This window comes from Ctenopharyngodon idella, chromosome 12 (assembly GCF_019924925.1).
Source record: "Ctenopharyngodon idella isolate HZGC_01 chromosome 12, HZGC01, whole genome shotgun sequence".
In the NCBI taxonomy this organism is placed as follows: domain Eukaryota; kingdom Metazoa; phylum Chordata; class Actinopteri; order Cypriniformes; family Xenocyprididae; genus Ctenopharyngodon; species Ctenopharyngodon idella.
The window spans coordinates 411,759-434,183 of NC_067231.1; the positions used below are offsets into that span (position 1 = coordinate 411,759).

General features: G+C 38.3%; 2 protein-coding genes across 3 annotated transcripts in view; one reads left to right on the forward strand and one right to left on the reverse strand.

Moving 5' to 3' along the window:
- Positions 1 to 1,107: 1,107 nt before the first annotated feature.
- Positions 1,108 to 4,501, reverse strand: adprm (ADP-ribose/CDP-alcohol diphosphatase, manganese-dependent). Its single transcript, XM_051914237.1, has 3 exons — positions 3,085 to 4,501; positions 1,820 to 1,939; positions 1,108 to 1,745 (listed from the first exon to the last, which is right to left on the reverse strand). Exons 1-3 carry the CDS (start codon positions 3,719 to 3,721, stop codon positions 1,456 to 1,458), a joined length of 1,047 nt encoding a protein of 348 aa, XP_051770197.1. The 5' UTR covers positions 3,722 to 4,501; the 3' UTR covers positions 1,108 to 1,455.
- An 802-nt stretch (positions 4,502 to 5,303) lies between these two features.
- The window catches only part of gas7b (growth arrest-specific 7b), a 38,194-nt gene continuing 21,072 nt past the window's right edge, over positions 5,304 to 22,425 (forward strand). The window contains exons 1-3 of one of the 2 annotated variants that reach the window (XM_051914235.1): positions 5,308 to 7,007; positions 15,133 to 15,235; positions 20,100 to 20,177. In XM_051914235.1, coding sequence (XP_051770195.1) covers positions 6,831 to 7,007; positions 15,133 to 15,235; positions 20,100 to 20,177 — 358 coding nt within the window. In that variant the 5' untranslated portion in view covers positions 5,308 to 6,830. Of the gene's footprint in view, positions 7,008 to 15,132; positions 15,236 to 20,099; positions 20,178 to 22,425 lie in introns of both variants that reach the window. The other variant, XM_051914236.1, reaches the window with a different exon arrangement.

Genomic DNA, 22,425 nt, shown 5'->3' on the forward strand with positions numbered 1-22,425 from the left:
TCTGAAGTCAATAATGATTTGGGGGGGCCGTGACGTCTGCTGGTGTTGGTCCATTGTGTTTTATCAAGTGCAGAGTCAATGCAGCCATCTTCCAGGAGATTTTGGAGCACTTTATGCTTCCATCTGCTGACAAGCTTTATGGAGATGCTGATTTCCTTTTCCAGCAGGACTTTAGCACCTGCCCACAGTGCAAAAACCACTTCCAAGTGGTTTGCTGACCATGATATTACTGTGCTTTATTGGCCAGCCAATATGCCTGACCTGAATCTATGGGATATTTTCAAGAGAAAGATGAGAAACAGTCGATCCAACAATATACAGATGATCTGAAGGCTCAATAGTGCCTCAGCAGTGCCACAGGCTGATCACTTCCATGCCACACTTCACTGATGCAGTAATTTGTGCTAGGAGCAAGTCATTTGCTGTAATATGTCCTGCCGATCAAGTATTGAGTGCACAAAAGAACATACTTTAAAATACTTGAACTTTTCTGTTTTGCAAATCCATTTTTTGATTGATCTTAGGAAATATTCTAATATTTTGAAATACTGGATTTTGGACTTTCATGAGCTATACGCTCTAATCATCAAAATAAAAAAAAAACAACTTTTGAAATGTTTTACTTTACATGTAGGGAATCTAGAATATATGAAAGTTTCATTTTTAAAAATAATTTATAATAAAAAAATGAACTTTTTGATGATATTCTAATTATATGACCAGCACCTGTATATACAGTACATAATATATTTACAAACTTTTATGTTAGATGCGATTATATATATATATACACACACACACACACATATTATTTAATTATTAATAAAACTTATGTTAGATGCGATTAATCGATTTGACAGCTCTAACAAAAATATAAAAATTAAAATATAATAATTATATTTATAAAATCATTATACTCATGTAAATTTATATATATATATATATATTATTCTTAATGTTATGTATATATAATTCTCTTAATTCTTGTGTGTGTGTGTGTGTGTGTGTGTGTGTGTATAAACAATATTTGGCAATCTCATTTTAATCAGATACATACAGTATATTTATAATGTATAAATAAAATGTCATATACATACACATGCAGTATGAGTGTAATGAAATAAAACATTTTTATTCAATATTTATATACTGAGATTACATGTAAAGTTAATTCTATATTTATATTCATACTAATGAAATCTTGACATAAATAAATAAAAATTATTTCCTCTTCATATAGTCTATTTAAAATGTAATCATACTTATTGCACATTAAGTTGTTCATGTTCGACAGTGTTTTGTTTGCGTCTCTCACTCAACAGTGCTGCTTACACATAAACACATCTTATTAGATTTATAAAAATCAGATGTAACATCAGAGACTGAGATGATCATACAGAATAGTGTTTGTTTGTTTTAATTCCATCATTCATTGACAATAATCTCCCGAGAGTCTCATGGATACTTGATGACTCTGTCTGCTGTCCTCCCACTGCCCTTCAGAAGCATCCGGTCCTCGTAGACGTAAACCGTCCCGAAGGCATTACTATCAGGACGGGTCTCGATCACCCCCTCCAGCGTGACGTGGTGAACGCCGGACGCGTCCGTGCAGTATCCTCCGTCATGGTCGTGTCCCGCCACGAAGCACACCACACTCTTATGAGAGCGCAGGACAGACAGCAGTTCCTCGTAGTTCCAGGCCAGACAGATGGGGTCCGTGGAGTCTGGGTGAACGGGGAGATGACCTGCAAACATACACACTATAAAGACCAGCTGTAACCACTTCCTTCGAGTAAAATCAGGATATAAATATACTTACTGAAGACAGTTACTTTCTCCTGCTTCTGGTCAGCAAGAGTTAAGACTTCATCCAGCCACAGAAGCTGCTCTGGGCTGAATCCTCCATTGAATTTCACAAACCTTTGTTCCAACCCATAAACTGTAAGAAAGAATAAACAAGATGCCCTCAGTGTTAGACTTTAATTCACCCCAGCACTGTTGAAATGATTCACATGACCACTGGATAAAGTTAACATGATTACAATCAGTTGCAATTTATGTCAAACTGCTCTGTAAAAAATGATTGTTGCAATTAGTGTAATTAGTGGATTTCACTTCTTAAAGGGGTGGTTGATTATGATTTCACTTTTTTAACTTTAGTTGGTGTATAATGTTGCTGTTTGAGCGTAAACAACATCTGCAAAGTTACGATGCGAGCTGTTAAAGCTCCGCCCTCTTCTGGAAAGGGGGCGGGAGCAGCAGCTCATTTGCATTTAAAGGGACACACACAAAAACGGCGTGTTTTTGCTCACACCCAAATAGGGGCAAATTTGACAAGCTATAATAAATGATCTTATTTGAGCTGAAACTTCACAGACACATTCTGGGAGACTTACATCTTGTAAAAGGGCATAATAGGTATTCTTTACGATACCTCAAATATCCAAGTTGTCACTTAATACAACTTCACAATTCAAGTTGACTAAACTTAAAATATTAATGCAGCATAAACACACTTTTCTGAGTTGAAACATTTTTACAGTACAGAATAAAACAGCCTTTATGTATAAAACTTTGGACTTTTAAATGAAACGGTCACACTTTAAATTAGCCGTCTTTAACTTTTACTGTGTACTTGCATAAAAAAATTAAAAAAATTGTTCGGTTCTTATTGTGTTGTTGTACTGCAAACACTTGTGCTGCTATTGGATACTGGTAAGTTTAGTACTTTATAAGGATATAAGGACAGTTTAAAAACATGAATGTACACAACATGTTCTTCTTTTGATGTTGCCAGTCTGAACTGACCAACATTTCATAATTAATCCGCCTGGTTTTTTTTTTGGTTATATATCCTGTTTAGAGAATAACAGTGAAATAAAATAAAACAGATGAATAAAAAGTAATGTAATAATAATAATTAAACTTAATAGAAACTAAATATTTTCCAAATAATATTTTGACATTATAAATATGTTTTTTTTTTCTTTATACAAAGAAGAAACTATAAAGCTGCCTTTGAAATGTTAGGATGAGGGTCATATTTCTGTCTAAACAGAGTTTAGTCGGTTATTGGTCCAGCACCTGGAGGCTGGTTGAGGTCAGGGTTGCTGTTATGCTGCTGCAGTAGTTTCAGGGACTGCTTGTGCTTCTCGCTGCTTTCGTCTCTCCCGATGACGCTCATGTCGTACGCGTCCAGAAGCACGAATCGAAAGTTGGGGGCGGGGCTGAATTCATACGCGTAAATGTCGTCCGCGAGGAGGTCACTTCCGGCTTCAGCTTTCGCTGCGCTGTTCAGCGGAGAGGCGAGGAGAGTTTCCCTACGGAAGTTGTAAAACTCGTGATTTCCCCACACATGATGCACATCCACTGAACATTTCTCAAGCTCCTTCACAACAGTTTCGAGCGCTTGTTCCGACGCGTCACGGCTCTTGTTGTGGCCGTCAATAACGTCTCCCAGCTGAAGGACGCAGCTGACGCGCCGCTCCTCCCAGTCCCGCATCGCGTTCCGCAGCAGCTCAACGCTGTTCCTGTAAAAGCGTCTCCGCGTCCTCCGATAGTTTGACCCGTCGTCTATATCTGCGTACTGGATGTCGGCTATGATCCCGAAAGTAAACAGCGCTCGCGCACGATCCTCCATCTTCCGCTGGATAAATAGATCATAGATTTTCACCGAATTCCGAGCATGTAGTTTAAACACAGCCAGTTTAGAGTTTGTCATGTAATGATAGCGAAAGCTTGGCCTTCCGTTGACAGTTCGTGGAACGTACCATCACACAGTGTGTGTGGGGGGGGCAGGGTTGCCAACCGTTCCGTGTAAGACGGAATCGTACCGGATTTAAGACATCAATAGCGTTCCGCATTAAACACATATGGAGCGCAGTTTGTCCCGTATAGGCAGTAGTGTAGTTTGTGACAGGGGTTTTCTATCTTTTAGATGCCACGGACCAGTGTTGGGCTCATTACTCAAAAAATGTCACTTATTACTCATTACTAACTCAGTACTTACTTTTAAAAGTAATATTATTAAGCTACTTACTACTTCTTGACAACAGTAATTTGTTATACTAATTGTTATATTAGGGGACGTTTACATGACAACATTTTTAACTAAAAACTTTTTATGTGTTTTGGCCATTCATTTACATGACAACAGAGTTCTGGGGGCCTGAAAACGCAAATTTTTGAAAATGATACTGTTATCATCTCTGTGTAAACTACAAAAACAGTGACGTCATGCGCATGTGTAGGCGCATAGTGTTTCTTTACAAAGTGACATCGCCATCTACTGGCCTGGCAGCAGAAGACAGCGATTTTAGTCGTTTTCTAGGATTTGTGTGAACGGGTTCATTTTGACAATGTTGTTATCTGTTTAAAATAAAAAAAAATAAAAAATTTCTTGTTTTTAGTACATAATTGTCGTAAAAACGTACCTACTTTTCCATTACACCCCACAGGAGTGGTAATTGCGTATTTTCTCCTTAAAATTCTGACTTTGAATGTACAACTCTTTGTCAATGTTAGGTTTTATCTCAAAACAAAACTTTTTATGCGTTACTGGATTCTGGGGGCCTGAAAACGCAAACTTTTGAAAACAGGTTTCAAAGTGCAAGTTTTTGAAAACGATATACGGTTATCGCCTCTGTGTAAACTACAAAAACGGTGACGTCATGTGCATAGGTTTTAGTCTATAGGTGCATAGTGTTTCTTTACAAAATGATCGCAATCACAAAGTAATTTTAGACGTTTTTTCGGATCTGTGTGAACGGGGATCGTTTTAACAACATTGTTGTATGTACGCAAAAAAACACAAAGGAAAATCTTTTCCTGTTTTTAGTACATTATCCTACTTTTCCGTTACACCCCACAGGAGTGGTAATTGCATATTTTCTCCTTAAAATTCTGACTTTGCATGTGCGCCTCTTTATGAATGTTAGGGTATATTTAAATTATTTAGTTCGTATTTCTTTAGGGTACATTTACACAACAACAATGTACTAAAAACAGAAACGTTTTTCCTTTGCGTTTTTTGTGTACAGATGACAACATTGTCAAAACGATCCCGTTCACACGGATCCGCGAAAATGAGTAAAATTGCTGTATTCTGCTGTCAGGCCAGTAGATGGCGATGTCACTTTGTAATGAAACACACCTATAGACTGAACACGTAACACACGTCACTGATTTTCCTAAATTCACATTTTTGTAGTTCACACGGAGACGAGAATAATATCATTTTCAAAATCTTGCACTTTGAAACTTTCAAAAGTTTCAGTGTCTCAAAAGTTTTCAGGCCCCCAAAACGCCGTTGTCGTGTAAATGAACGGCCAAAACACAAAATGACCGTAGACATAATCATCATTTCTATTCATTTTCCACTGAATTAACTTCTTAAGCAATTTGAGCTACAGTAGCTCATCAATGAGTCTTGTCCGCCCATGACCCTGTCGCCGGTTCACCACTGTTCCTTCCTTGGACCACTTTTGATACACTCAAAAAAAAAAAGGTGCTATATAGCACTAAAAGTGGTTCTTGGCTCGTAATCATAGGGAAACCACTTTTGGTGCTATGTAGAACCCATACGAGGTCCCATATCACATTTTATTTCTTCAACAAAAATGGTGCTAAACTTCACCAACAGTGGTTCTTTGGCTCGTAAAGAACCTTTAAAAGGGCTTAACAGGTTCTTTGAACGGCAGTGGTGCTATATAGCACCTTAACCACCCCAAAGAACCACTGAAGAACCATACAGGGGCTTAACAGGTTCTGTATACGGTAGCGGTGCTATATAGCACCTCAGTCATTCCAAAGAACCGCTGAAGAACCGCTTTTAGAGTGATACTGACCACTGCAGACCGGGAACACCCCACAAGAGCTGCAGTTTTGGAGATGCTCTGACCCAGTCGTCTAGCCATCACAATTTGGCTCTTGTCAAACTCGCTCAAATCCTTACGCTTGCCCATTTTCTTGCTTATTTTCCTATAAAGAACATGGGTATAAAGAACCCTGGTTCAAGTGACCCCGATGCTATAACGAGAAGCACAATTCATATAAGCTGTTGAGACATCAGTGTATTTCACCAGAACACTACAGGTGTCTGACCACTAGAGGGAGTCAACAGGCAACCATATGTGATGTCTATACTGTACTGTACTGTACATAAGTGATGGATCATTCGGTTTCACGTCTGTAGCTCGTTTATAAAGCGTTTTAACTGGTGGTTCCAACATTTGGAGTTTTCTAACAGAGGAGTGAATATTCATTTCATGAACGGGAAAGTACCTGATGCGTCACTGGAAGCAAAATCTGTGAATTTGTCACGCCAACTTTATCACACATGCTGTAAGGAATTCATATCAGTAGCTAACATCACCGGGGGGATGAATTTAACAGCCGTGATATGCAAAACACGGTTACTTTGTCAACATTGTGAAAGTATCTAATTCACTAGTTAGATGGAACAGAAAACCAGAATGAAAATAGTGGAGTTTTTGTTAACGCAATTCTAAACAAGCAGCACTTCTACGAGGGCTTTCCTGTGTTTCTTCTGGAGAATGTCCTGAATTGTCGCAGTTCTTTGTGATCTCCTGCATTGGACAACACAGATCTGTCGTAACACTAGTTTTCGGACGGAGGCAATGCTGTGTTTGTGAATCTGGTATGAAGTGAGTGGGTGTGTTCATGTAGAAGAGACTCATTCAGCGCCAGCAGATTCAGTCAGCTCTGAGAGGAGATGAGCAGGGCGGACAGTGTTTGAGCTCAGAACAAGTTTGGAGTCATTTGGATTGGAGAACATTTGGAGATTTTATTCACCAGCGGAGGAGTTTACGATGTCAGGCTCGTTTTGTAGAAGTTTATACGCGTTTAACGGGGATCAGCATCAGCAGGGCTTGAAGTTTGAGGCTGGAGAACTGATCAAGATCACACAAGCTCTGGAAGGAGGATGGTGGGAGGGAGAGAAGGACGGAGTGAAGGGATGGTTTCCATCAACATATGTTCAGATAGAGGTAAGATCGTCTCGTGTGTGTGTGTGTGTGTGTGTGTGTGTGTGTTCATCTACAAGATCTGCCATGGTGCAGTCATCATGTCTAAACGCGAAAACTGTATCGGCTACTTTACAGTTATGCCAAATCATGTTCTTCTGATTAATTTCTCGGTGTTCAGTGTAATTATAATCTGTGTTTTATTCAGTAAAGACACACTTGAGACTCGTGCAGAACTTTTTACTCGCCCATCGAAACTCTTCAAACAGGTTTTGAATGTTTCTGTTCGTGTTCAGGAGGGGTCAGTTTCCCTCATGATGGGCACTCTTATCTTTGATGAAGTGATACTGAATGAACGATCGAGACTTCCTCGTTCCACACGCATGCCCAGATCACAGGAACGGCTCGGAACTCCAGACAACGTTCTGGAAAAGTTCTGAACAAACATTCTTCCAGTAACATTAATAATGTCTTTAATAATGTTCTCAAAACAACAGCACAAAAACATTATTTATACATCATTTTTTATTTATTTTTATATTTTTTTGAAAAATGTTTTAGTTGGATATTCGTCTAAATTTTTTAAATGTTACTACTTGTTAGATAGATAGATAGATAGATAGATAAACAGATGGATGGATGGATGGATGGATAGACATAAACAGATGGATGGATGATAGATGATAGACACATAAACGGATAGATGGATGGATGATAGATAGATAAACGGATAGATGGATGGATGATAGATAAACGGATAGATGGATGATAGATAAACGGATAGATGGATGGATGATAGATAAACGGATAGATGAATGGATGATAGATAGACACATAAATGGATGGATGGATGGATGGATGATAGATAGATAAACGGATAAATGGATGGATGATAGATAGACACATAGATGGATGGATGATAGATAGATTAACGGATAGATGGATAGATGGATGGATAGATAGATAGATAGATAGATAGATAGATAGACACATAGATGGATGGATGGATGATAGATAAACGGATAGATGGATGGATGATAGATAAACGGATAGATGAATGGATGATAGATAGACACATAAATGGATGGATGGATAGATGGATGATAGATAGATAAACGGATAAATGGATGGATGATAGATAGACACAGATGGATGGATGATAGATAGATTAACGGATAAATGGATGGATGATAGATAGACACATAGATGGATGGATGATAGATAAACACATGGATGGATGATAGATAAACACATAAATGGATAGATGGATGGATAGATGTTTGGATAGATAGATAGACACATGGATGGATGGATGATAGATAAACGGATAGATGGATGGATGATAGATAGATAGACACAAACGGATAGATGGATGGATAGATGTTTGGATAGATAGATTAATGGATAAATGGATGGATGACAGATAGATAAACACATAAATGGATGGATAGACAAATAAACAGATAAATTGATGGATGGATAGATGGATGGATGGATGGAGAGACATAAACAGATAGATGGATGGGTGGATGGATAGATAGATAGACAAACGGATGGGTGGATAGATAGACACAAACAGATAAATAGATGCATAGATGAATGGAGGATGGATAGACAGAACGATGGATGGATGGATAGATATAAATGGATAGATAGACATGAACAGATGGATGGATGGATGAATGGGTGGATAGATAGACACATAAACAGATAAATAGATGGATGGATGGATAGACACATGAACATGGATGGATGGATAGATAGACACATAAACAGATAGATAGATAGATAGATGATAGACGATAGACAGATAGATAGATGATAGACAGATAGATAGATAGATAGATGATAGACAGATAGATAGATAGATAGATAGATAGATAGATGATAGACAGATAGATAGATAGACAGATAGATAGATAGACACATAAACATGGATGGATGGATAGATAGACACATAAACATGGATAGATAGATAGATAGATGATAGACAGATAGATAGATAGATAGATAGATAGATAGATAGATAGATAGATAGATAGATAGATGATAGACAGATAGATAGATAGATAGATAGACAGATAGATAGATAGATAGATAGATAGATAGATAGATAGATAGATAGATAGATAGATGATAGATAGATAGATAGATAGATAGATGATAGATAGATAAAAAGATAGATAGATAGATAGATAGATAGATAGACATAAACATGGATGGATGGATAGATAGACACATAAACATGGATAGATAGATGATAGACAGATAGATAGACAGATAGATAGATAGATAGATAGATAGATGGATAGATAGATAGATAGATAGATAGATAGATAGATGGACAGATAGATAGATAGATAGATAGATAGATAGATAGATAGATGGATAGATAGATAGATAGATAGATAGATAGATAGATAGATAGATGGATAGACAGATAGATAGATAGATAGATAGATAGATAGATAGATAGATAGATAGATGGATAGACAGATAGATAGATAGATAGATAGATAGATAGATAGATAGATAGATGGACAGATGGATAGATAGATAGATAGATGGATAGATAGATAGATAGATAGATAGATAGATGATAGACAGATAGATAGACAGATAGATAGATAGATAGATAGATAGATAGATAGATAGATGGATAGATAGATAGATAGATAGATAGATAGATAGATAGATAGATGGATAGACAGATAGATAGATAGATAGATAGATAGATAGATAGATGGATAGATAGTGTTAGAGCTCATTTGTCGCTCATCTAAAGTGTTTCTCTTCAATCTTTTCCTCTTTTTTTCGATCTGTTTATTAAATGCCACAGAAGGAAATATTCAGTCACTGGAAAGGAAACATCAGAGAGCCGTCCCTCTGCATCTTCACCTCCACACATCATCTCAGGCGCTCACGTGTCACTTCCTGTGTTTAGTGACAATAACGTTCACATGCAGAGATATGCAGCGTCTACATCTGCCAAAACAATCCTGCCCTGACAGCCTCACTACAGTGTGACAACTAACCCCGCTCTCCCTCACCTGTGCTTCTGTAGTGTGATCCTGCACAAGCAGCAGTCAGTGGATGAGTGACAGCAGGAATCACATGAACTCAAGAGCAGCGGAACAATGACATGAACAGCAAAACACTGAAAAAAAGGTGTAAAAACTATTTTTACTCAGAAATTGCAAGTCAATTTAACAAGGAAGTTACACACTCAATTAAATTCCTTCCTTTTTTCCTCACAATTCCTAATTTTAATCTCACAATTCTGAGTCGGAATCGCCAGATACAAAGTTGCAGTTTTATTCCGTGGCAGAAACAAGCCATCAGTTCATCTAACGTCAAACACCCACATATTTGTTTTCTGAGTCAGACCTTGAGCAAATATATCTGCCAGATGATGTGGAAATGGAGCGTTTATTTGTGCTAAATGGCTTTTATATTGATGATGGAGCAGTAGAAGAGTTAATAAAGCGGGAGTGTCAGTGAGTGACGGTGACAGAGCAGAAATCAGAGGTTTGAGTCTGAGTCACACTAACATATTGAATTAATGAAGCGGCGGAAGAGTCCTGGAGAGATGAGAGCTGGAAATGACAAACAGAGCAACAGCTTCACTGAGCGCCGGCTTCACAAACGAGATTAATGACTGACACAGACTGTGATTAAGAATGGAAATGCACTGCTGACCAGGATAAAGTGTCCTGCGCTTTAGTCATTGGGTTTGTGGTGGAGCTCAGAGAGAAGGAGAAACAGAGCGCGACGGCACAAACAGGCCTTGTTATCAGCGCTGGAGCACAGTGATAAGTATTGTTTGGGATCTCAGTCTGTGGGAGTGACGTGCTTCAGTCTGACGATCGCTGTGAGACTCCAGGTTCACATCTGGACAATCAACACAAAGTCCAGAGATCCGCTGGGCCGTGCAGCAGCATGATTGCTCTGTTTGGGTCTGTAGGAGCTTCTCTCCCACCTTCACCTCGACTCTCTCGTGGTGATTAGTTTGCAAGCATGTGTGAGAAACGGCTCTCGACACAGTGTTGCTCCTCTCACTGATCACGATCTGATCCTCGTGTGTGTGTACAGTATGACTGAAGAATCCCACAGGCTGATAGAGCTCCAGCGGCAGTGAAAGCTGTCAGTGTGAAAGTGATATCATGATTCATGTTTGAGTGAATAATAGGAAACAGACACTTCCCTTAAAGTCTCTGAAAGTGCTGACAGCGTATAATAGAGGAAAAGACTATGAGTTTGATTCTACAGCAACAAGTTTTGGACACTTTTGGAGAAACGCTTAAACTCACAAAGACGAATGATCTTACCTTTTAATTAAATTAAAAGTTTAGAATATAATTGTATTATTATGAATAAATATCTAGATTATTGTCAATAAAATATCAGTATATATAAATAGTATAATTTGCTATTATTATATTATTAGCCTATTATCAAAAATAATAAAAATACTAAGACATGTTTCTTATTAATAAGGAAGACGAATAAGAAAAAGATCTTTTTAATTAAATTAGGAGTCTAGATTCAGTTTTTTAAATCATTTTATTGTTACAATAAACAATATTAGTAGAATTATGTAAATTATTATTTCATGATTATTACTAATATATTATTTTATTAATAATATATATTTATATTATTTTTATTCATTAAATTATTTTTATTATTATTATCAACAATTATTATTTCACTACTACATTATTATTTTCAATAAATATTAGTCGAATTATTTAAATTATTATTTCAATATTATTATTACATTGCTTTATTAATAATATACTAATATAATATTAGTAATAGATAAAAAGTAGATAATAAACAATAGTAGTATTTATTATTTATATTATATTGTTCATGAAATTATTATTATTAACAATTATTATTATTTTACTACATATACTGCTAATAATAGAACTATTTAAATGATTATTTCATGATTATTGCTAATAAATTATTTTATTAATAACATATATTATTTTTGCTCATGAAATTACTTTTATTATTATTAACAATTATTTTACTACTACATATACTACAAATAATATTAGCAGAATTATTTAAATTATTATTTCATGACTATTACTAATAAATTATTGTATCAGTAATACATAATTATATTATTTTTGTTCATAAAATTATTATTATTATTATTATTATTTTACTTCATTATTATTTTAAGTAAATAATATTATTACTTATACTATTATTTTGTTAATAATAATTATAACTGCTACATTACAGTGTCCATCAGTAATATATTCCAAACCAGAGTCCCTTTAAAGAAGTGCGTTGACATCGGCAGCTATTTTCAGCAGCGCAGCTTCAGCGGGGAGAGACCAAAATATGCTAAAAATGATTAAGAATGACTCACACAGGCATGATGAAGAGAAGAACACTGAAACACTGGAAGATGACAGTCATGCACTTCTGTGACTCATGATGGCTTCTCAAACAAGAACAAATGTAGGGCGGGGCTTGATTCTGTCTGTGGTGAATTGATTGGATGGTTGTGGTTTGCTATTGGTGGATCTCATGTGAGTGACAGGTTGCCCCGCCCTCGTCATCAGAGAAGAGAAGAGATGCTGCAAGAGGGAGGAGAAGATATTCTGATTCAAGATTACCAGGAACATGAATTTAAAGCCATGCTAAATCATTTATAATAAACACTGCAATATTTATTGATTTGATGGTGACTTTAAATGATCCGTCTGTCAGAGAACTGAGGGATGAAAGGTCATGTGAGGTCAATGTACTGGATATTTAAGAGTTTGATGGACTTTATCCACAAGATTCTGTATTCAAAGCATTCTTTCTTTGAGCGTTTGACGGGTCATTCCAGATTTTCCAAGCAGGATGCCAGAGCCTGAGAATGTGCCATGAATTTTCCAGAAAAAATGTGGGTGTGGGAACCATGTGTGTCCTCATATAGATAGAGAAACTTCATACAGACACAGGGGGAAAGCAGAGGAACACGAGAAAAACAACTATCCATGATATTCCTTAGGGATTCAAAATGTATTTATGTCTGATCCAGGGTGTATTTTTACTTTTTGTGATCATCAGTGACACTGGATGTGTTTCCATCCAAAGCTGCATATTTAACTTGTGCACAAATTTGGAATATGACATAAATCATTTGCGACTAAAGCAGTGTTTCCATCCCATGTGTTCAAGAGAACAAAATCATAATTTCTTTGGAAATTGGCACAAAATATCAGTAATAAAAATGTAAGTTGCTTCAATCAGGCTCTTTCTCCTCCATCATAAATGAGTTGTTCTCAGAGCGTCAGACGAAACACAAACGCTGTCATGTGATCTTGCGTTCGGATGTTTGGGAACACAATCGTGTGAGACGCTTTAATTAAACCAAATCATTCTGATGACAGACTTTGACTCAGGCGTTTCAGAACCACCAAACCAACATCCGCTGGTTAGTCCAGTTATCCAATCACAGCCTCTGCTGAGTGTTTTGTTGCACATCAAGGGATTTATTTGTAAATGTGTTTCCATCGGAGTTTATTCTCATGTCTTCAATTGAGCACACAAGGTTTTTAGAATTTATGCACATCTTGTCGTTTCCAAATCAGGGTTTTTAACACAATATCCCAAAATTCACATCAAAAAAGGTGTATGGAAACACACGGACCGTCAGTGAGTGATCAGGGTTGGGTTCAGTCTGTTGTAAGCATATGTAGGAAGCCTCGGGCTCATTTGGCGTCTCATGAGCGGACGTCCTCAGGGTTTATAAGGTCGACCATCTGGAATAATACATTATTTAATCACACATTTGGCTGGACAAGCGGCACTATCAACCCCATATCAGCACATTCACCAGATCATGTTTGGAGGAATTTGAGCAAGTTAAAGCTTCTTTTGTTGATCAATATATATGTACTCTATATATACTATAATATATACTGTATATATATATATATATATATATATGTATATGTATGTTTATACAGTTTACAGGAAGTAAACTCTTAATTTAATTCAATGCGGCCTCGTCCCATGAGCACCAGTGATCATTTATAATATATGACAGTAAAAACCATGTGTGAAGATGTTTTCTGCTGGACTTGTGGTGATAAGGAATGTTAGTTTGTGTCCCTCTAGATCATTTATCATCAGGAAACACCAGAGGAAAAGCATATTCAGTCCCAGTATCTCTGACCTCAGTCGTTTCACTGATCCATTTCCACTGTCCAGTCCAGCTCTGAGTGAACGCCTCTCTCTCATCACTGATATTAAATAGTTTCATGTGATTCTCTCAACATGACGAGTCATTATAAGAACTAATCAACATTCTGTCATCATTTACTGTCCTTCGTGCCACTCACATGATTTTCGCTCTTCTGTGGAACACAAAAGGAAACATTTTGCATGATTATTTCAGAAAGACGAGGAAGAATTTTGTGTTCTAAGGGAGAAAGAATGTTAGTGTGAGTAAATGATTAAATGACAGAATTGTAGTTCTTGTATTTAGACAAACCCTTCACAGCAGCAGCTCTCGTAGTCATCTCGACCGCGTTTGACGTCTGGCACTGAATCCTTCCCACACATTTTCAACATTCCCAACTGGATGAAATTATGAGAGGGAAAACCTCTCTGACCTGAACTCTAAAGAAACTGCTCCAGCACAACAGAGACAGAAACACAACATTCTGCGAGAGCTCCTTATCGTTTGCTGTCTCAAAATAACTACTAAATAAATGAATCTCCAGCATTATTTGTTGCAAATGACATGCCGGACTAAAGTTTTAAGATTGTAAGTCTCTTCTGCTCACCAAGGCTGCGTTTATTTGATCAAAGCTGAATTTTCAGCATCATTACTCCAGTCTTCAGTGTCACATGATCCTTCAGAAATCATTCTAATATGATGATTTGATGCTCAAGAAACAGCTCAAGAAACATTTATGATTATTATCAGTGTTGAAAACAACTCATATTTGTGTGGAAACGGTGATACATTTTATTTTTCAGGATTCTTTGATGAATAGAAAGTTTAAAAAAGCAGCATTTATTTGAACAGAATCTTTTGTAACATTATATTTGTGCTTGTGAAAGTGTGTATTTTGGATTTTTCCCACTGAAGTTTCTGACATTATTTCTTCCCCTTGTGTTGTAGGAATTATCCTCCATGTCGCCGCTGGACGAGCCGCTGCCGCAAGACTGGAAGAGCTACATGTCGCCGCAGGGCCGCCGCTACTACGTCAACACAGTAAGCAACGGTGAGCACATGCCCAGATAACACTCATACGTTCTCTAAACGTTTCGCTAACGTTCCAATTAAGTTTAATTTTTAAAATTTTTTTTATTTCTGAACGTTCCCTGTCAGCTGGGATGCAACCTTTTGCTTTCGAATTGGAATCTCAAAGACAAAACCACAGCTTCCTCAAACTACAACTGTGCAATATTTTCTCCTTGCTCTCAGTAGTTGATGTTGTCATGTGCATCATTACAAAGGGAGTCTGAGACGTAACAAAAGATCTTCTTCAGTTGTGACTGTCTGAGGACAGTAAAGCAGGGCCGGCACAGGCTGGTCCGAACGGATCAAGGCTCTCGGTACAGATATCTCCACTTCTCTTCTCATTGTGTCGAAACAATCAGCATTGTACCGCTCAGAACTGTCAGTCAGCCCACAGTGCCGTGTTCCTGACTACAGGAGACTTGCAAAAATCACACTTCTCACCTTGGGTGTCTGCTATAAAACCTCTGGGGTACTTTTCTCACATTTTAAATATGTGTCTATGACGTTTTCACGCCCACATTCTGCAAAATTCACACTGGCATTCAAACCCATGTGGTTCTGTTCTCACTTCTGCTGCTCATATTCAGCGGCCTTTCTTAAAGAAGATCCATTATGCCCTTTCACAAAGTCTTGATGTTGTTTTTGGGCTCTACTAGACTGAATGTTGATTATTTTCCTCATATTCTCCATTGTTCAGCTCCTCTCTTCCCAGTCTGTCAGTAACACTCTGTTTACTTCCTGTCTCTATGAAGCCCCTCCTTCTGAAAACCACAATGTCCTCTGATTGGTCTTACCTGGTCTATATTTAAAGATTTAAATTTAGGTACTTGACATTTAGTAATGAACACACTCATCTAAACATCCACATGATGAATTTTCTGACTTATAGTTTCCATTACTTCACTTGCATTTCCATGGTTGTCATTGACATCCAGACGCCGCCTATGAAGTGTCAGTGAAGCAGCATTTCTTCTGCGCTCCTCTGAAGACACGAGTTGAGAAAGCAAGGAAATAAATCAATCTTCTAACCAACCAATTACAGTAATCCTACAGAGTCTGTGAGTAACAGAAACTGGAATTCAGTCTCGCTGTCCAAATCCAGTCAAGCCAGATTAATGATTACTAGGACTTTATTAACTAATCTTGGTTAGTTACTCATTCACAAACACAAAACGTTTTACACTTCGCAGGGATCATTTCAGCTCCTGGTTTCAGTTTGATTTGTAGTTTGTGTTGTTGTGTTGAAGTTCATGTAGATTAAACAGAGGGTTGTTGTGTTGTGTGATCGCCATGGTAACACGCATGCATGCTCGTGTGTGTGTGTGTGTGTGTGTGTGTGGTTTCCTTCCTCTTCACAGCTGTAGTGGTTTGGTTTGGTTTAGTGGTTAGGGTTTTCTTCTGGGGAACACATGATGAATAAATAAACTACTACTTTCAGATCAACCTCATGAAACCTGCAGGCTCTTCAGGAACACACTCAAATACATTTGTAAGATTTACTTTGAAACAATTTTCACTCAATTTTCACTTGCTAGTAAATTTCACAAATAATTACAAAGAAATTGAATTAAACGTGAAAGCAGACAAATAGTATTTTCTTGTAAAACGCACTCAAAAAAATTTAGTTTTATACTACAGGGCTGTTGAATGCTTAAATCTGATTGGTCGATGAATGTTTTAAGGTGTGGAATTATTTTCAGGGAAACACACGGCTACAGTAGTTCCAGGCAGGTCTTGAATTTATCTGTAAAATAGTTTAGAAACTTAAAAGCTACATTACATTTCTCACTAGCGAGGTAATAACACCGCTGTTCTTGAAGCAGATAAACTTACAGTTTCACTATTAGAAGAGATGCTGCCGAGAGACTCACATTCACTCACGCTTAAGTCCAAAGTATACTTTGGCCGTCCGCGCACCGTCCGCATGACGTAATTTTCTTCATCAGAAGTGTCCACGGACGTCCACAAACCCCGTCCGCGTGCAGCCCAATTTTTGAGACCATGCAGACAGTCCGTGTACAACAGCACGGAAAATAAAGTATACTCAGGCCTTAACTGCTCCAAATTGTAGTGGAGCTGACAGCTTACGTCGGAAAAATATGGGCGGTCATCTGCCACCCTAATGTCGCCCATGTATATATATATATATATATATATATACAGATCTTTTTCACAGCGTATGTTTCCTTTGACTGGTGCAGTAGCTGTAAGGCAGTACAGATGGTGGTAAATTAAAGATGAAGTACAGAATGCAGAACTGGGCCATTATCCATGGAGTGTGATGTAGAAGATCAGTCAAACTACAACAATACAGTAGATGTGAGGCCCGTCCGGCCTGTCCGAGCGCTCGGGGCTCGTTTGAACTAAATAATTAGACTATCAGTTTCTCTGATGCCTGTTGCTTAGTAACTGGCTTTTCTGTTTCATAGTCGTAGCTCAATCAGATGTTTCTCGGGCTGGTTAGGAACTTCTCAATTGCATATACATATTAATAATTACTCAAGCAGGATCGGGATTAAGATGCAGCTCTGAATCAGTGAAGACAGTGAGTCTAATCAGAGGCATTAATTATTGTAATCTGATTGATGTTTATGAGGAGCGAATCAATGAAACCGTATATGTCAGTAATGTAGGTAAATCTCTGAATCTCTGATCGTTTCTCTGCATCTCAGTTGAACTGAAGCCTTGTTCACTACAGAGAAATCAGATCTTTAATAATATCTCAACTTTGATGTTGGCTCGAGAAAGCATAAAGTTTGAAGGTTTTGAAGGTTCAGGCAGACAGACAGACACAGTAGATTGATAGACAGATAGGTTGTTAGGGTGTAGCTATATGGTTGCTAGGGTATTTTGGGTGGTTGTTAGGAGGTTGATAGGATGTTGCTGTGCAGTTGGAAGGGTATTCGGGGTGGTTGCTAGGATGTTGCTGTGCGGTTGGGTATTCTGGGTGGTTGGGTTAGGGTTAGGGGATAGTTGTTAGGGTGTTCTGTAGTTGTTAAGGTGTTCTGAGTGGTTGCTAGGATGTTGCTATGTGGTTGGGTATTCTGGGTTGTTGTTAGGGAGTTCTGAGTGGTTGCTAGGATGTTCTTATGCGGTTGGGTATTCTGGATAGTTGTTAGGGTGTTCTGGGTGGTTGCTAGGATGTTGCTATGTGGTTGGGTATTCTGGGTTGTTGTTAGTGTATTCCGGGTGGTTGCTAGGATGTTGCTATGCAGTTGGGTATTCTGGGTTGTTGTTAGGGTGTTCTGGGTGGTTGTTAGGATGTTGCTATGCGGTTGGGTATTCTGGGTTGTTGTTACGGTGTTCTGGGTGGTTGCTAGGATGTTGCTATGTGGTTGGGTATTCTGGGTTGTTGTTAGGGAGTTCTGAGTGGTTGCTAGGATGTTGCTATGCAGTTGGGTATTCTGGGTTGTTGTTAGGGTGTTCTGGGTGGTTGTTAGGATGTTGCTATGTGGTTGGGTATTCTGGGTTGTTGTTACGGTGTTCTGGGTGGTTGCTAGGATGTTGCTATGTGGTTGGGTATTCTGGATGGTTGCTAGGATGTTGCTATGCGGTTGGGTATTCTGGGTTGTTGTTAGGGTGTTCTGGGTGGTTGCTAGGATGTTGCTGTGTGGGTGGGTTATTCTGAGTGGTTGCTAGGATGTTGCTATGCGGTTGGGTATTCTGGGTTGTTGTTAGGGTGTTCTGGGTGGTTGCTAGGATGTTGCTGTGTGGTTGGGTTATTCTGAGTGGTTGCTAGGATGTTGCTATGCGGTTGGGTATTCTGGATAGTTGTTAGGGTGTTCTGGGTGGTTGCTATGATGTTGCTGTGTGGTTGGGTATTCTGGGTTGTTGTTAGGGTGTTCTGGGTGGTTGCTATGATGTTGCTATGTGGTTGGGTATTCTGGGTTGTTGTTAGGGTGTTCTGGGTGGTTGCTAGGATGTTGCTGTGTGGTTGGGTTATTCTGAGTGGTTGCTAGGATGTTGCTATGCGGTTGGGTATTCTGCGTGGTTGTTAGGGTATTCCGGGTGGTTGCTAGGATGTTGCAATGCGGTTGGGTGTTGTGAGTGGTTGCTAGGATGTTGCTATGCGGTTGGGTATTCTGGATAGTTGTTAGGGTGTTCTGGGTGGTTGCTAGGATGTTGCTATGTGGTTGGGTATTCTGGATGGTTGCTAGGATGTTGCTATGCGGTTGGGTATTCTGGATAGTTGTTAGGGTGTTCTGGGTGGTTGCTAGGATGTTGCTGTGTGGTTGGGTTATTCTGAGTGGTTGTTAGGGTATTCCGGGTGGTTGCTAGGATGTTGCAATGCGGTTGGGTATTCTAGGTGGTTGCTAGGATGTTGCTGTGTGGTTGGGTGTTGTGAGTGGTTGCTAGGTTGTTGCTATGTGATTGGGTATTCTGGGTGGTTGCTAGGATGTTGCTATGCGGTTGGATATTCTGGGTGGTTGTTAGGGTGTTCTGGGTGGTTGCTAGGGTGTTCTGGGTGGTTGCTAGGATGTTGTTATGTGGTTGTGGTTACTAGGGTGTTCTGGTTAACAATAATAATATATAATATATTTCTATAATATAAAAAAATACAGTAACAACTACAGTAAACTATGTATGATTTGATTCAGTGCAAATAAAATTATGCCCTTAAACCAAAAAAGACACAAGAAAGACATTTATACTTGTTCAAAACAGGTTTTAAGTGTCGATCTGTGTGGATCATTACTGAAACTGGTTTGAATTGAACTGTGTCTGATACGCCACTGTGAGAGCATTGTGCATTAAGTTATCACCACTGTTACGCTTACTGAGCGTTACCTGCTCTACAGAAGATGGAATTAACAGGATGGTTTGATTCTGCTCGTGTTTTTCAGAGACAACATGGGAAAGGCCGTCCAGCACCCCTGGAACCCCGAGAACACCTGTCAAACACAAGAACTCAGTGCCTACAGGTATCAAACTGATCCTGAACCAGTTTTTTAAAAGTTCTAAAAATGTTTTTTCTTAGTTATACTAACATTATTAAGGGAACATTCCATTTTATCATGTTGCAAACACTGAATGTTTCAACTTTTGAATGTTCTCTGAAACAAGTAGTAGCATTTAAAAAAACCCTTGACAAACATCCAACTAAAACGTTTCAGAAAAACATTCCATGAACGATGTATAAGTAATGTTTTTGTGGTAACGTTTTGAGAACATTTTTAAAGACCAGATAACTTTGAATGAATGTTCTATTAAACTTCTGAGAACGTTCCCAGTTGGGTTTTTGTAGCCAATCAGAAAACAAAGTGCACTTAAGTCAATGGGAATTAGTAGGACAGATATAAATCAGTTCCACATGCTGAGATTGTGACAAACAAAGAGAGTGATTCACTATAAACTTGTTCAGTATTGTTAACAGATCAGCAGAAAGGAGTGTGAGATACACAGTCATCTAGGCTTCACAGCTTGTGCTCAATCTGCTGAACAGTTGAACTGAGTCGAGTTAATGATTCACCTCAGGCGTACGGGAGAGATCTAGGTCAACCGCTTCACTGGAAAGAGCTTGGGACAGTTTCATTCTAGCTGCATTTGACCTTTTTCACCTTAAAACTTTCTGTATTTCCAGGTTTAAGTGAATCCCAGACTCTCAGACTTTTGGACCCCATTACAGATCATTGTAGTTCAACACTTGTCCCAAAGCTTTTCCTCCTCAATCCATCCACAGATTACCTAATGGAGCATCTACTGTCCCCACCTCCGTCCTGAGAGCCAAACTGTGCTCGCTTTAGTACTCTTGATTTGATTTGCACTGGCTATCAGCATTTTACAATGTCTACCAGCACATATCAGTGACAGATGGACAGCATAATAGTGTCCAGCATGTGGACGGAACGCCATAGAGCAAATGAAATTATGACCCGGCTCAAGAGAAATGAGTGTCATTGCACATGGACTGAGGAAGGAAACAGTAGACATGTTCATCTGAGCATAAAGCTCGTCTCATTACAAGCTCCATCACTCAGAAAGATCCTACACTCCCTTAAATGAGCCACACGAGATTCTTTTTAGTGATTCAAGACATACACAACCATTTTAGTCTGATTCCTGAACAATTGACTCTTATGATGTGATTCTTTTAGTGATTCAAAACATACACAATCAGTGTAGTCCGATTCCTAAATGAATGACTCTTATGAGACGATTCTTTTTAGTGATTCATCAACATACACAACCTGTGTAGTCTGATTCCTGAACAAATGACTCTTATGATGTGATTCTTTTAGTGATTCAAAACATACACAATCAGTGTAGTCCGATTCCTAAATGAATGACTCTTATGAGACGATTCTTTTTAGTGATTCATCAACATACACAACCTGTGTAGTCTGATTCCTGAACAAATGACTCTTATGAGGTGATTCAAAACTTCTTTTTTCATTTAACAACATCCACAACCAGTGTTTTCTGATTCCTGAACGATCGACCCCCAATGGTCTCTACATTCAACTTAGCTCACGATGCTTTTGAGAAACACTGCCCAATATAGTCTGATTATTGAATGAATGAGTCGATTCTTTTCAGTGATTCAAAACCAGTGTAGTCCAATTCCTAAATGAATAACTCTTATGATCTGATTCTTTTCAGTTTTTCAAAACATACACACCAGTGAAGACCGATTCCTGAACAAATGAATCTTATGAGCTGATTCTTTTAGTGATTCAAATCATGCACAACCAGTGTAGTCCGATTCCTAAACAAATGACTCTTATGAGCCGATTCTTTTTAGTGATTCATCAACATACACAACCAGTTTAGTCTGATTCCTGAACGAATTACGCTTTTTAAGTCGATTCTTTTCAGTGATTCAAAAACAAACACAACCTGTGTAGTCTGATTCCTGAACATATGACTCTTATGAGGTGATTCAAAACTTAATTTTTCATTCAACAACACACACAACCAGTCTATTCCGATCCCTGAATGACTGACCACCAATGGTCTCTACGTTAAACTTAGCTCACGATGCTTTTGAGAAACACAGCCCAGTGTAATCTGATTCCTGAACGAATGAGTCGATTCTTTTAAGTGATTCAAAACATACACACCAGTGAAAACTGATTCCTGAACAAATGAATCTTATGAGCTGATTCTTTTAGTGATTCAAAACATACACAACCAGTGTAATCCAATTCCTGAATGAATGACTCTTATGAG